At 39.8% G+C, this 16,302-nt stretch overlaps 1 protein-coding gene across 1 annotated transcript in view; it reads left to right on the forward strand.

Annotated features, from left to right (window-relative positions):
- The first annotated feature begins 857 nt into the window (after positions 1-857).
- Positions 858-16,302, forward strand: part of dlc1 (DLC1 Rho GTPase activating protein) — an 80,641-nt gene continuing 65,196 nt past the window's right edge. The window contains exons 1-3 of the mRNA XM_072385088.1: positions 858-2,914; positions 7,069-7,203; positions 7,891-8,004. Of these exons, the coding sequence (XP_072241189.1) occupies positions 1,013-2,914; positions 7,069-7,203; positions 7,891-8,004 (2,151 nt within the window). The 5' untranslated portion in view covers positions 858-1,012. The remainder of the gene's footprint in view (positions 2,915-7,068; positions 7,204-7,890; positions 8,005-16,302) is intronic.

A 16,302-nucleotide genomic window follows, 5' to 3' on the forward strand; every position in this document is an offset into this window, starting at 1 on the left:
AAACATTAATATTTCACTGTGAAACATCGACAATGAATTGAATATGTAAGTGTTGTTGTCAACTGTTGGTTTGATTAATTAGAGCAATTAGAAGGAGTGACTGCTATAAAACATTTCTTGTTTTTTGTATCCAAGATTTGCTGTCAACCAAATCTCTTGTTTTTCTAAGTATTGCAGATTAAAAGCATGAAGAGAGGAGATATTTTCCCATTAAGAATCTGTTTTTTTTTTAAAATTCATATTCAGGCCAAAGACAGAATAACGGAAACAAATCTCCACTTGATTCATGTGAGAGGACCCACAGCGTGTATTTTGATAATGCTGATTTGTGGACAACCAGTTGAGGGGCTACTGGCTGTCATTTGGTGTTTTAATTTCTGTTTCTGTTTGGCCATTCTCATTTTTATGGGTAGGTAAGATGACTTAACATCGAGAATCACCCAGAGTGATTAAGTCTGTTGACTGGTTAATGTGGTGCAAATTTGATATGATTTGGTAACAGCTTGCTCTTTCAAGATGTTTGAAAGTAAACGAGGTAAGAGGCGTCTTCTTATATATTGTTGATTATCTTGGCATTGTAGAATCTTTCCTTTGCCGGCTTTGTCCGCCACTCAATGATTCATTGAACTTACAGCAAAAACAGCTGTTATAGCTCAGAGGACATAAGTGTACTTGGCGAGCAGTAATGTAAAATTCAGAAGAACATTGTCTGAAAACGTGTCAGTTTCCCTCATTAAATCAACATAACAAGGCTTTCTGACATCTTATACTGATCCAGCTGAGTTTATACTTCCCAGAGACTTGTTATTATTCATTATTCATTTCCTGTTTGCTTGAGAAGTATAACATTATTTACCATATTGTCATCTGCACATTCAGTTACTGTAAACCCATAACGTGGGAGAAATTGATGTTTCTTACTCCCATTTTTCTTCTCAATTGCAGCAGATCTGGTTCTTGGATTTAGCCTGGCATATAAAGCAGCTCTATGGGATAGATCTGGCTCTCTACCATGCCGGTAGCCATACGGAAAAGAAGTTGGGAGGAGCATGTGACTCACTCATCGGGATTACAGTACAGCTACGATGATCTGGATCTGCTCTGCTGTCACGGAGTTGACAGCGAGGGACTTTGGATGGGCTCAGGGGCTTTAAAACAAGGCCGGCGGACAAGGTGTGCCTCCATGCCAGAGGGGTGCCACCAAATGTCTACAGACGACTTTGCTCAGACACTTGTTGGTACAGCCTCTGCTGTTGATGATGTTACGGACCCAGAACACTTAATACTTACTGAAAACAATAAAAAAGCTCAAATGGCTTTGCAGGAGTCAATTCATTGTTCTGATGAGCTGGTGGGTGTTGACATTCCCCAAAGGGCCTCCGAATCGGAGCATCTCCAAACCATAATCTCTGGGAATTCTGGAGCCTTTTGCTCTAACTCAGACAGTATGTCGAAGGCAAATGTTTCTTATGCAACTGATACCAACAGTCAGAGTCAGAAAACTCTCTATTCAGAAAGTGATGTGGGTACAGAAAGTTGCCAGAGTCACATCTGCTATGACGATAATGTCTTTAAAAGTCCACATATCTCTCATGAGGAGCAACAATACATCTCTATCTTTTCAGACAATGGACCTCCATTGTCTGGATTTGCTGGTGAACAGCCTGGCAAACTTCCAAACCATCAGGAAACAAAGGAGAGCCATACAGAGGGTTGTAGCAGACCTCCTGAAATCTCTGAGGTCACACAAAACCAGTCCTCTGTTGCTGAACTGGAACCTCAAACTGGCTGCCCAGATGTTGTCGAAGTGATGATTTCCACCTCTGACCAAACTGTTGCAAGTGGACCTGTTGTTGTGCTGCACAGTTTAGCTGATATGATAGAGAGTGGGAATGGGATGTCACAGGCTAACAAAACTATGGAACCAGTTATGATGTTAGCAGTAAATGAAGAATGTGACAAAAGATTACCTGAAAGCTGGAGCGCAGAGTCTGCTGACAAGCTGAATGGACTGAATAACTTAGAAACTCTAAATGAAAATACCGGACCAAACCATCACTCAAGAGACGTTCAAGGGGAGCAAGATCATGATAACTGTGCTGGGGTGTTGGATCAGGGCCGTGGTTGTGAAATATTTTACCACACTTCCATGGAACAGCATAATGTTGAAATTTCAGCAGGGAATTGGCCTCATGGAGAGGAAAGTGCACAAGGAGAGAGCAGCAAAGAAGAAACACGTGTCAAGCATGGGCCCACAGAATTATCTGATTCTAGAGTCAAAAGGCAGTGTTGCTTTTTGACACCTGATGAAAACGTGTCTGGAGAACCGAACACTGGATATTCAGAAGATCAAATGCAGACAAACACATTTCAGTGTGCAGATCAATATGACAAAGCTTCTTTAAGTCAGTCAATTGGAAATATTGATCAGAGTTTATCACCTGCACAGCTGGCTGTTTGTGAGGATCTAGCCATACCTCATTATATGGAAAATAGTTCTTCAAAACTGGACACTATCCCAGAAATCAGCTTAGTTGAGACAGATGGCACCAACCTACTGAAAGCTCAAAAGAATATCAATGATATTACCCAAAATCTGGTTAGTAGCCCCCATTTGGATGTTATGCATATGGCTACTGAACAAGACATGCAAAACCTGCCACCATGCACCGAAGAGGTCAGTGAGGGACTCCATGGCAACCAGACCGCTGGTTGTTACTTCAGTGAGTCACCTGCCTCTGAGGTGGCAGATGGTCCCAGGGAACATCATCGACCTGAGGCGACAGCTGTTACGATGGAGGAGTCGGATGAGGCCATACACAGGGACACTCAACTGGCCAGTTTAGTTTTCAGTGGGACAAATGAGTCTGGAGATCAGAAAGAGGACAATGTAGTCAAAGTGCGCATGAGAAAGGTAAGACTAAATATTATGTAAATGTAAAATGGATATAGGATGATATAACGTATAATAGTTTAAATCATAGCAAGTGTCATTTAGGAGTTGCAGTCCTGCCAGTTCAGCTTCTTAGATTAACATCTTTTTCAAAATGAACAGATTCTCACTGGACATAAAATGCCTGACAAATAATTTGTCCCACACTCTGGCAAGTGTCTTGGAAAACAATGACTTCACTCTCACATGCTCACAGATCTGTGAGTGGGGGGGATCTGTGAAATGTTTTACTCTTTCTCAACTGCTCATTGCAAAACAAGGTCCTATAAGGGCATGGAGACTGTAAACGCAAAGGGGGTTGGAAACTGGAGCTATCTCCAGGGTGAAATCCTTGAACAGCAGTTGCTAGCATGTACTGTATGTTGTGCTATTTACACACATATAGTCAGCATGCTTGTTTGGTACAGTAGTTCTCCAAACAGTTACTACATTTCTTTTTTAGGTGATTGGATTGATTGGAGGAAAGCAATGGTCAGCGAACTGACATCATATTCTCTGTATGTAATTGAGTGTTCTTTCATCTGGACTGACAACAAGATAGTCACTATATTCAACGTAAGGCCCATTAGGTAGACATGTGAAAGGTATAGTTCTTGTGCAACATTGTAGTTACTTGAGAACCCCAACCTGGTAAACAATTATCAACAATTATAACTTCCATTCTGAAGAGGCATATTATTACAACTCATTCATCATCTTTTTTATTTGGAGGCGTCTTTGTACGGTTATCATGAGGAGGAGTTGTAGTTATTCCTAAACGGTAAACTATCTTGTTGTTAGGCTTTGTCGTTTAAAACTTACAATTTAAAAAAAAAAAAGGTGCTTTTTTTGGTGCTTCTTCAGGTTCCAAGAAAGCCAACCCGATACTATACGGTGATTATGGAAACACTGCAGAGCATTGATTGGCCTGCGAGTCATCGCCTGTGGGCGTTAACAGTTCTGCTGGAGCGCACCTTCACCGACACACAACACTTTTCTTGAGAAGACCTTTAAAAGACAATGTATAACATACATTGCAGATATCTCATTTTTGTTCACGGATCACAAATTGCTGAAAGTCGTTGTGATCTCTGCGAAAAGATATTCAAATTTTTCTGAACTAAAAGCCTGTCGCAAACCCATTCAGTAGGAAAACCTCTATAATTCTCACTTGTAAGTCTCTTTGAATAAGTGTCTCTTTAATAAAATGTAATGTAACAAGCACACACAAAATTGTTTGCTCGTCTTTGTCATCGCAGCTGAATCTGCCCACAGCGAGGGGATACCGTCTGAAATGTAAAACAAAGCATGGAAAAGACGTGTAGAGTCGAAATAAACTGTACCGTGCAACGTAAAAACTCAATAAGCCTGTTTTGAGTCCCATGTTAGACCATCGTGCTTTTCAGTAATCTAAACTTCATGCAATACACCCTGTAGCAATGTTCATCCTGCATGTTGAAAATTATGTTTAAGGGTATCTAGTGTATTCCAATGAGTAGAGTGCTACATAAGGGTATACACTCGAGTTATTAGTCGTTTGGTGACACAGGTGATGTAGCTCGATAGGCGTAGTATGTGTAATGTGACAATGGAGCACAATGCGTTGGCGATAAGTTGTGGTACTGTTTGTTCAAACTTAGTTTTAAACTTTATTTCTATCTTGCCCCCAGAATGTCTCCACTGTTCTAACATTGTATGAATCTACACAGAAAATGTTTGCTGCCCAGCTGCTAATACAGTCCACAATAGCACTTTCCCTTTCTAACAGTAGAATACGGACATATATAAAGAAATCATGTATTTTAACTGAAAAGTTTAGCTGGTATCGAGTGATTGATGCGCATACATCTTTATTTATGAAAGGATTTTAGGTGGCTATGTATGCATTATACCCACATAGATTGCACAGAACGTTTGGAGCCTGTGTGACTCATGAAAAATACTGACGTCACTTCATTGACTGACGAACGTAAAAAGTGTGGGGATGAGGAAAATCAGTGCCACGTTTTACTTCGGGATGACTTCGTTTTATTGACAAAAGCTGGGTCTTAGAAGTAAAATAAAAATAAAAACTTCAACTATAGAAGTGGTTGATTCAAGGCATTTCATTTACCACTTCGTAAAAACTTTTCCTCCCCTTTAACAGCACCGTGGAGTATTCACCACAGTGTGCATATATGTGTGTGTAAAAGGTTACTGCAGAACATATACTGTAAAAAGGGGTAAATCATGCTGTTTAAAAAAGCTTTTAACCTTAGGGGAGGCGACTTTCAATATTTAACAGAAAGTAGAGGAAGCTCTTGAAAGTCTTGAGTATATTTCATTGTTTTATCTTATTATTATTATCTCTAAATGGACAATGGCAGCAGCAATGTTGAATGACTAGATATAGTACTAACTAATGATTATGTCCCCGGTGGACCATGTTGTTGTTGCAGATTGAGTTTGTAAAATGAAGCCATCTGGTTTGCATAATGGCTTGAGATTAAACTGATATTGGGCTTTGTTACTGTGTCTATTTGTTTTAGCAACAAGGCCTTATATTAACCCCAGGGCCAAACTGGCTCGTTTATCTGGCAGCAGATTACTTGGCAACATCCCCCGCTTTGCTCTTTCTCTCTCTTTGACTTGCTGGCTGTATTTGATAATTAGATATGTGTCCCTCGGTCAGTGTTTTTGAACAAAATGAGCACATTAAATTTCATGCACTGTACTTTGATTATATGATTGAAAGCTCAGCAGAGAGAGAAGGAGACTGTTTTCAATCTAAGTCTAAGATACTGGATGTGCTCTGGGTGATAGAGGGGGTTGGAAAGAGAGCAAGGAAAGTGGAAGGAGGGCTCTAAGTTCAAAAAGTGTGGGAACCGTCTCAAAGACAGGAAGTTGGGAGGAATGTAACAGAAACCTCAAAAACGGGAAAGACAGAGGAGAAACTTTGTCAAAAAAACAACCAAACCACCTCCAGCCCCTAAAAAGTTTGCTTCTCTCGTGCTGTTTTCTGGCTGTTATTGCCATCCTGAGACAGATGCTTTTGTTCATTCAGAGAGGCCTCGTAAAGATGTCATTGTTTTGCCATGGTACAATGTTTCATTGTGATACTTTGCCAAGGAGACAGAATGTAGCAATTTGTGTAGCCTCTAGCTAGGAATGCTGGCGAATGCATCAGTATGAGGTGCATTTCCATGACATGGACATCTATTTGCTCTCTCAGCAACCCCAGTAGAAAGTTTTTTTAATTGGCTAATTGGGCACTAACTAGAAAATAAATGCAAACACAAGTCATAAGACATTATCAGGGATGGAGTTCAAGGACAGGCACTGAACCAAAGCTGTGGCGTGTTGAATGATATATGGCCTGGCTATAGATATGTTGGTGTTATTCATATTTAATCTCATATGGAGGTTGTCATGCATACAGGCCCGCTGTAAATACTGAGTCACCGAAACCACCTCACAAGGACATATTTGAAAATGTTACGCCGAGGAACAGGCACAGCATATGAAAACTAGCCCAACATCCACAGGTTAGCTGCATTAATGTCTAGTAGATGCTATTATAGACTCTGTAATGAGCTTTCTGAGTAGATATTAACAGGGATTGTTAGGTTTCTGTCCAGGTTTGTTTGGGTCTGCCATGAAATTTTGGTGGTTTCATTTTAGGAGAGCTGGTCAAACGGGGAGCTTCACCCTGTACCACGATAAAACACTGCTAGAGGGAAATGAAAAGTTTTTGATCCTCTAACAAGAGCCTGTATCGCTCAGAATGAATCAGATCTGAAGGAGAACAAAGTGGTAGGTGCAGTTCTGCTGGACTGTTTATCATTCAGCCTGTTGTACTGGAGTCAAACCACCTGAGGTCACTGTGAGACATGTTATCACCGCTTAAGGACTGATACCTTAAGACTACAGATATACTGAATATTCAAAGTCTTCAACGAATAGTGGGAATGACATGAGTTCATGGCACAGTTTTATTCCCTTCGTTATCTTCTGATCATAGATGAGGGATGATTGAGGAAAAAAAGTGTCCTTGGAGGGGGTGTCATCATGGACGTAATGTTGCTGTGGTTTGTTTTACTTTTAAGATGTTTTTGTAATTACTGTATTTTTCTCCACTGATCTGTCTCTTTGCTCAGCGTGAGCATGCTCGTTTAGACTCGATGGTGCTGCTACTGATGAAGCTGGACCAGCTGGACAAGGAAATTGAGAATGCTCTCAGTGCCACCTCCTCTATGGACAACACCCCCACTCCCCATCGGCGACATCTCCTGGTACGCACATAACCATGTTACCTTGCTAGATTTGACCCAAACTCTATATTTTAACCGCACAGAAGCCCATAATTCAAACACAGAACATTACGTATGGTACCCCAAGTGGACCTAGAAATAAACTTGTCTTTGCTTACCAAACTTACGGCTCATTCATGGTTGCCATGTCTGCTCATTCATGAGGCCCGTGCGACCAAAAGTTTGTATTAATCTGCGCTAATCTGTATGCGTCCCCCAGCTCCCTCTGTGTCCCACTGTGTGCTCCTCTAAAATTTATATCTGCACAGATTGTGTGTGCCAGCTTCCCATGCACCTAAGTCAATGTTCCATTAAAAAGAAGAGAAAACAAACTAAAAATAAAAACGATTAAAAAAAATTAACCGGACAATGTTGACGGAGCGAAAGCAAAGCAACATGGACTGCAATAGAAATGCTGTTATCTGCAGTTCTTCACTGAAATAATGGAATGACTGTAGACCAATTAAATGTGCATGCGTTCAGCTTGGGACTCCCAATCAGTCAGTCAAATCTGTAGGCTAGTGGCCAAGATCAATGAGGCATTGAGTTTCATTCACCTACCTTATAAATCAGTGGGTTTTTTTATTATTATTTTTTTTATCACATTTGAAGAATTGCCAAAATAATAGAGGAATGTGGTGTCTAACATGTTTGATTTTACTTGTGCAGGAGGTGGATTTAGGATCTTTGCCAGCTGCTTCACAATCTCTCCCACATCCACACTCTGCTGCTGCTTTCTCCTCAGAATCGGCACCAGCCCTCGGAGCAAAACCTAAAAGCGCGGTAAGTCAAGAAGTCAGTCAGTCTCATTGCAGTTTGTTTGAAATACCTGACAGTGATTCACACTACTACATCACACTTTGTAGAAGATTTTTCTTTATTATAGAGTGCAAATATGTTTGGGAAAAAAAAAGTGAAAAGCAAAAACACATCACACTGTTGCACTTTATCTCATGTAAGCCTCTTTATCACTATTTGTTCATGAATGAACTAATACCCAATCGAAAAGGAATGTCTGAATTTCTAGGATGATATTCATTCTTTCTTTCACCTTACAGCTGAATCCAGAAGCAGTAGCTCCAAAATATACACAGAACAGTTGTTTACATCGGGAATTTTTAACCTTTTCCAATGTAGGAACCTCCTCACGAGCACTAGTTAGACTACCATATGTGAAAATGCCATTTTTTGTTTTTTGCTTTTTGTTTTAAACATAGCAAGCTGATGAAAGTGAAGAGCAAGCAGAGGCTGTCAAACTAACCCTGTATTTGATTTAACAATGTACAACAAAATGAACTACTTGAAACAAATTATATTATTTATCATTCTATATTCATTTAAAATTCCAAAGCATGAACAGCTAATTTCCATACTCTGTCCAGACAATGTGGAAAGACTTGCCAAAGGTATATGCAACACTAAACAACGCTGTTATGGTTCGGTCTAAAAGAAAACACAGATTCAGACGCTCAAATAAAGAAACTCATTCACACAGACAAACCATGTGCTACTATCTTGGCTTGCTATTTTGACTTTTGTAGTTTGTTCTTTCCCTTTCACAATTAATTTTTAAAGCTGAAAACCCTAAAGAAATTGGATTAATTAATAGCTGAGCTGAAACTAGATTTATGCATCCACGTGAGAAAAATTTGGTTTGGTCCTTTATGAAGGTCTCTGTTTTCCATCGTGTGTCGTATAAAGGGCTGCCGTTACACAGATTTTCACGATTTTTAGCACTTATTTAGCACTTCCCTTCTCCATCAGGTTTCTGTGGAGTTCAAAAACAGTCAAACATGCACATACACACACACAGAGAAACATTCATACATGTTGTGAGTCTCCCAATTGTAGGAATGTCCCTCTGCTCCAAGGGCTTACGTTAAAACTCTATAATTAGCTATTTTCAAAGATCGAGCCCCCTTCATCCCAACAAAGGGGTCAGGAGGGGAGTCTGGGAGGTGAAAAGCCAAGGCAGGGGGGAGCAAGGGGGACACGCTTCAAGTGAGATGTGTCCTTAAACCCCTTGCTTGCTCATTTTATGATTGTGTCAGCCTTGGACTCAAGCAGCCCTTGACATATGTCAAAAGCTCTGTGGAAATCTAAAAAAACTGATGTTAACTGCTCGGAGACATGTACTTCGGAATAAGATAATAAGTCTACAAAAAGGATGTTTCTGTTGCAAAATAGTCCTTTTATCTAGCTAGACTAAACAACACAACCTGTTAGTCATCAGAATTCCTTAAAGGACATTTCCGATTTGTCTGTTGCGGTTTCATGTTGACACTGCTGGCACATATTGCACATCATAACTCTTCACACGAGAGAGGAAGGGCTTGGTGAATTTGATAGGCTCAGATCAACGCTGCTATGTGGTGCGTGATGTATTTGATCTGTGAACAACTGTTTCCACAACATTCATTCCTGTAGAAACCCAAGGTAGCTCTCTAAGCTTGGGTAAACAGTGCTTTCACTGCAACTAATAGGAGGCTTTTTACAGTGGAGGCCTCATGGGGTGAAGCCAGAAAGATGATGACTTTGTGAAAAGGTTTCAGGAGACTGTTGAGTCCTTTCGAACTTAAATGTTGTGACGCCTACTTAATCTTTTTAGCAAGATAAGACAAATCTTGTAAATGATGTAAACACAAAGCAGATGTGGGAAGAGAAGAACCAGGGTTCAAGTACGAGTGTCAATACAACTACTTGACTGTTGGTTTTTACAGGGTGAGAAGCATATATTAAAGATATGCATTCTATAAATTACAGAACTACGCAAAAAGGTCATTATCCTCCGTCGATTCACTTTTTTTTACCTTTTATGGGTATAATCTTGTGGTATAGTGGGAAATAAACTCATCCTTTATATTCTGTACATATGGCGGCTTTTATAGGTTATGCAGGGTTGACTGAATCATCTACATAGCTCACACAAGGGAAAAAAAAAAAACATAGCTCACACAAGGGGGAAAAAAAAAAACATAGCTCACACAATAAATAAGACCAACCGCAACAACCGGCTCTAGATTATGATCATGTTTAATTAGCAACCAGATGACAGGAAGTGCCATATTGTATGCAGTTTTTTATTAGGGGTGTAGGGTGTAAATGTCAGACACAATCCACACAGATAAAAACAAGCAAGAAAACCATCACACTTTTGTGTCATTGATACTTCTACAGCTTCTGTTCTGTGCAGTCTCTGTCAGACCTGAACACGCTTTTTTTTTTCCACCCAACCATATCATTCAAACATTCTGTCTCTGATGGGTCTGACATTGACCTTTTTATAACCCTAACCTAACTACCCACAGAACATGATCTTAAGGAGAAGGTTTCGATAACACAGCCGTCAATTTAAGATTGTAGTCAATATCATACCATATAATCTCACTGAAATGCACTGAAACAAATGTAAAAATCCTGTAGATGCAATGATCAGTGTCTAAGCAGATAAACTGAATGATGGTCATTCGTTGACCCCAGTGAGCACTTGAAAACACACTCCATACATGGATTACTTGTTGGAAATTGAGCTTGGCCACCCAGATTTTGAACCTTGTACCAAAGAATATAGGAACATAACTTCAGCCGCATTTTGACAGTGCACGGCAGTGAAGCCACAGATGAAATGAGGCGGTTTGTTATTTGTTTTTTTCTAACCAATGTGAAACAATTAGAAAATGATCTTTTATTTCTGTTCATTTCTGTTTTACTCTCACATTACTACTCGTTCTCATTTATTCCACCTCAAAGCTTTGTTGTTGTGTTCACAGTGTGCACATTCATTTAACTTGTCAGACCAAAACCAAATTTAGAAATTCATGCTCACGTTAGCCCCACCAAAATTGTACCCAGCGTGTCCAGATAATGTGGTTAGGGGTTGAATCCACTCCTGCATAAGAATTCCAAAATACTCAAATGCATTAGTAAGGCTTAAATGTATATTAATACAGCCAATGTCCCGTGAAAGCTGCTTTTTTGTCATATATCTAAACCGTCAGAAATTGGAATTGGATTGGAAATCAGTCCATTGAGACTGTATGTTAACCTGCAGCTGCTGTCAATGATAACTGCAGCATAATCTGACAAAATCACCATTAAAGTTACTCAAACGTCTCTGAGCAGAATGTTCAGCTATACTCCCATGGATGTTGATCTCCCACAGAAAAAAAGATTAAAGCAGCAGAATGTCTCTGACTTTTTCTTGCTTGGTCAACAGCGTTTCAAACAGACGTGACTCGATAACTCAATTCCCCTTCTGTGCATATATACTAGTTACTGCTGTGGAAATGGAAGGGAGTCAGGGAAAGGACCCTCCAAAGGGTCCCTGCTCCCAAGGTAAAATCTCTGCAGTTGAAAAGCAGCTTTTTTGATTACATCAATGGGAGGGCAGAGACATTTTAACAAGCAACCTCTTGCCAATTCTAACAGTGACATCCCATCGAAAACATTGGTTAAACTTAAAAGTTTTAATAACGGCCAAAAGTTTTAACAACTGGCAATCTTAAGAAACACTGTGCATACAGAACTACTTAGAGTTTCACAATGAATCAATGTGTTATTTGGATTCAAATAAAAAACACGTGATATCTAGTGTCCCAAGACTGTCTGAGTCTCTCTTTGTAGCATTTGTAAGGAGCGGGGAACTTTCAAGTCGATCATATGGTTGCTGTGAGGGTAACATTTGACACCAATTAGTGGATGAGCTGAAGAAATCTCAGGAAATGATTATGTTGTCGTTCATGCTTTGATATGAAATGTCAGTAAATCTGGATTTTAGTAAGAAACTAGGCCCAGCTCAGTCAGTCATTACTAAATTGTACGGATTGACTGTGTCAAGACCCAAGATCATATGAGCCAAGTCCATAGTCCATGTAGCAGCTTCTCGTGATTAAGTGCAATGTGCTTTTGGACATTTTCATACTGTAAGTATCTGAGCGTTACGATAGCTTGAAACATATCTGTGTAGGAATTCAAGGGAAAGAAGTGTAGTTGTCTCACCTCGTTTCTTGTGAGGAGCTGTAGAAGAATGACATGAAAGTGCGTGTGTGTATTTTGACATTTTATATATCTGTACACCCTGTTTATTGGTGAAGTGTTTATCAGTTATTTAGCATTCCTACCGTCTTGTGTTGGGTTATGTAAGTGTTGACTGGTATGTGTGTCATTACTGTCCGTTTGACACCTCCTGACACTGAGTGTGACACTGTGGTGTGATTGTACAAAGCACATTGTCATACTGTTCTGCCCTCTTTGTAACCACAATAAATGTCCAGTGGTGATATGCAGCTGAGCAGGTTTGCAATGAGTGGATATCGACTTGGCATGAATATTGTCTTTCACCCGCTGTGTACATAAGGCATTGAGTTCATAAGATTATATTCTTGGCCCCTGGCGAGCTTAGCTCGTGGCTATTGTTAGCCATCAGCAGGTGGCTGTTATTATTGCATCAAATGCGGGGGTAACATCTAGCGGATGTTGTGCCACAGCAGGTGCTTTCTTCTTGAGCTGGAACTGCTATTCTTTACGCAGTGTGTTTTTGTTGGCAGGATTTTATTACTTGCTCAGTATAGCAGGTGTCTTTCACTGTTGTTTAGCTTGCATTGTTGGGTTGCAACAGGTGGCTTTTAATTTTTTTGTAGACTGGTGTGATTACATTGAGTTTGATGCATGGTACATTTATGACTGCACCTTAATCTATTTATTACCCATCAGTTATTCTGCCGTTTATGTTTCCAATTAATTTATGTATTACTTTAAAATTTAGCGATAAAACTTAGCTATGCGTAGAGTGACAGGAATTTGTTGTGAGACTATTTTTAGAGTACCGCAAAGGATGTGCCAAGCCATAGAGGCAGATGGAGACTGCTGACCCCGACCATCTTCCTCTGACTGTTACAGTCGGAAACAACATATCAGTCACCTTAAGCACTGACTGTTCCCACCAGTAATCATAGAAGACATAATCTTCCAGTGGGCCAAAGAACCCGCTGAACAAAGCACATGGCTGGCTGTTGAATTAAGCGCAGGGGTGTTTTACATGTCATGCATATGTTGACAGGAAAGGGGCTGCTTTATACCAGCTGTAATCCCATCCGGCTTTTGTAAACATTCCATAACAGGGCAACCTATAACCCTGTGTTTGGATCTCTGCTCTGTCTCCATGGCAGAAGTACTCAAAACACAACTTCTGTGTGTGATTTATTTATTTTTTTGATTGAGATGATTGATTGAGAGATATTTTTATTACACAGTGACAGAAAGACTGTATTCGCTGTCAGTGGGTTATATATGAACATAGCTCTTTATCTGTCTGTGGTCAGCTGGACAATAGAAGTGCTGTGGTTTGCGTGCTAAGGTCACCAGCAGATCTCTGCTCTGTCCTTCCTCCTTGTTCCGCTTTGGCAGCCTCACAGCCCCCAAACATCCTTCATCTAAACCACACCTTCTCAATGTCCCACTCAGATTAAGAAGAAAAAAAAGTATTTTGCAACTTTCTTTGCTTCTTTTTTACCTTTACATTTGCTCCATCATTGCTGTCCTTGGTCTACAGTCAACGCAGTGTGCAACAGGCGTAATTATGTTTGCCTACATTCCACCCACATAGTTGGCTTAAAGAGTGGAGACAGCCAAAATCGTTCAGCAGTGAAACCAACCACCATTCAGTTTGACTAGAACTGCTCATAGGGGCTCTGGTCATGGCCCCGCTGGCTGCTTTGTGTTGTGTCATTGTCCCCAAGGTCACTCCTCTGCTGAGCACAGCTGTAACAAGGAGACAAACACAGACCCACTGTGGCTTACAAAAAAAGGAATCAGAAAAAAGAAAAGGCTTATGTTTGGAACAGGATGAGGAAAATGAACTTCTTCTCAACCCCCACAAGGAAATCTTGTTTTTCCTGCCAACTCAAGGCTATGTTGTTGTATAATGCACTCCAACAGACAAAAGAAAGATATACAGAGTTTGTACGTTTCTCTTTCTTCCACAGTTATTATCAGAAATCAGTATTGAAAAAAAGAAATGCAAATAATGCAGCCAAAAACATGCCCTTATTCCACACGTGTCAGTCTGACTCAGTTTGCATACTGAACATTTTGTCAAATGGATTTGAGCTATGATACTCTTAATTAGTTCACACAAAGACATTTCTGTTTTCAAATATCACATAAATCTTTATGTTTCCAGCCAGCGCTCATTTTCAGCTCCATTTTTATGGCACGGAATCTAAATCACATCAACTTAATCACCATATGATTTATTACCTTCATGTGGCTGTCGTACCTTTTAAAAAAGAATGTATTTGTGGTTTTTCTTCTATTTTTTTTTATTTTGCAATGAATGGTGCTTTTTCATGCAACATAAAAAGTTAGTTTTGCTGTACACTCACAGTATTAATGGTCCATCAAGCACTGAGTCCATCAAGTGAAAACTGTATCTGTTACGCAAAGAGATAGTTGCAGGATGATGACTTGTTGACAGTAAATCTTAAGGCTGACTGGAAAATACAAGCATCTGGAAACACCCCTGCAGCCTGTTGATTATGAAGTGTCATAAATCACAGAGGGAACAACAAACTAAATTTACTCTCAGATGCACAGACAACGTGCAGATGAATGAACCATAAAGCGATAACTAGTTACAGGAACACTTATTCTGGCACGTGCTTGTGCGTTTTAATTGGGATTCTAAACCCGAGTATGTGTTCAGATTTTTTTGTTTTCCTTTCCTGTGTGCCTTGAAGTTACATTACCTCAGCAAAGATGCATTTGAGTGATCAGCTAATCATCTTCACTCTTAGTTTTTGATGCTGCAAGGAAAGAATGTGATCTCATTGAGGGTGTTTTTTTTCTCGATAGATATCTTGTTTTGGCCTTTGAAATATGACCTTTCCAGAGTTACATTTAGCATCCGAGGCTCTGCTGACCTTGTTTGGCTAAATGCCTCACCATCTAAAGAGCATATTTTTGTAAATGTTTTAAAACTGTAACCCAGCATGTCTCCGACTGGTCCCCCTGGATAAGTCAGCAAGCTGTGCTTCTGCCACACTGCTGCCATTGGGCCACCACTGTTTTTTTTTTATAGAGGACAGTCTAATCCCTCTTGTTAACCCACTTTCTGCTTTCTCCCCCAAATGTCAGCAGCTAATCCACAGGCCAGCATTGTTGTTGCAGTTGGGAACCTAAGCTTATCCCTATTATCTCTGGTCTGTAAGATACAAATTCACCCTGGTGAGCAGAAACAGGTGACACATTTAGTCTCTTGATGGATGTTGTGAGGAAGTCGTTTCTTAAGACTATTTGTGTAACTGCTTGGCAACACAATCAAGAAAGCTATACCCTGTTGTTGTCTGAATAACCAGATTAACTGATTGATTAAGTTAGTTTTTGCGATGTTAATGTCAAAATACTGTTCTTTGACTTAAATTATTTGGAGAGAACAGAGGAAAGAGGGGAGCGTTACATCAATATATCTTCTGTGTTCAAACATGCCTTTGGTGGAGTTATTAGTCCTATTTCACAATGCATTCACATCACACTGCTTTTCCTCTGTGTCATAAGTTCCATTTCCTTGACTCAATTTAGATTTATATCCAAGAATCCTCACGGTATTGCTCTTAATTTGTCGGGTACTTGTTAGCTTTCTAATCCTGCTTATTTTGAGGGTCTATTAACTGTGATCTTTACCTTTAACCTGTACATAAACTTTGTTTGTTCGTGTAACACAAAATTTCAGTCTCAATACAACAACACAAGATATGTAACAAGTGGCACCCCCTCATTGTATCATTGTATTTCATATTAGATGACATGCATATATTTTGTTAACTTTTAGGAATCTTTATCTCAAACAGTGCATTAAGTGCTTTTGTAATGTAATTGTAAAAGGACAAAAGCAAGCAAATATCTTTTTGGTCCAAAGTTGGAACCACTAAATCCCGCTCACAGCGGTCATTCAGACAAACTTTGGCTGGATTCAATCTCATTTGATTTGTTTTTACATATGAACAAGCATGACCACTTACTACTGACTAAAAAAAACTTCTTTAGAAAGGGAGTCTGGTCATGATGTCTTGTGTCTTCTGGTCA

The sequence above is a fragment of the Leuresthes tenuis genome, unplaced genomic scaffold (assembly GCF_036924035.1).
Source record: "Leuresthes tenuis unplaced genomic scaffold, fLeuTen1.0.hap1 SCAF_4, whole genome shotgun sequence".
Lineage (NCBI taxonomy): Eukaryota > Metazoa > Chordata > Actinopteri > Atheriniformes > Atherinopsidae > Leuresthes > Leuresthes tenuis.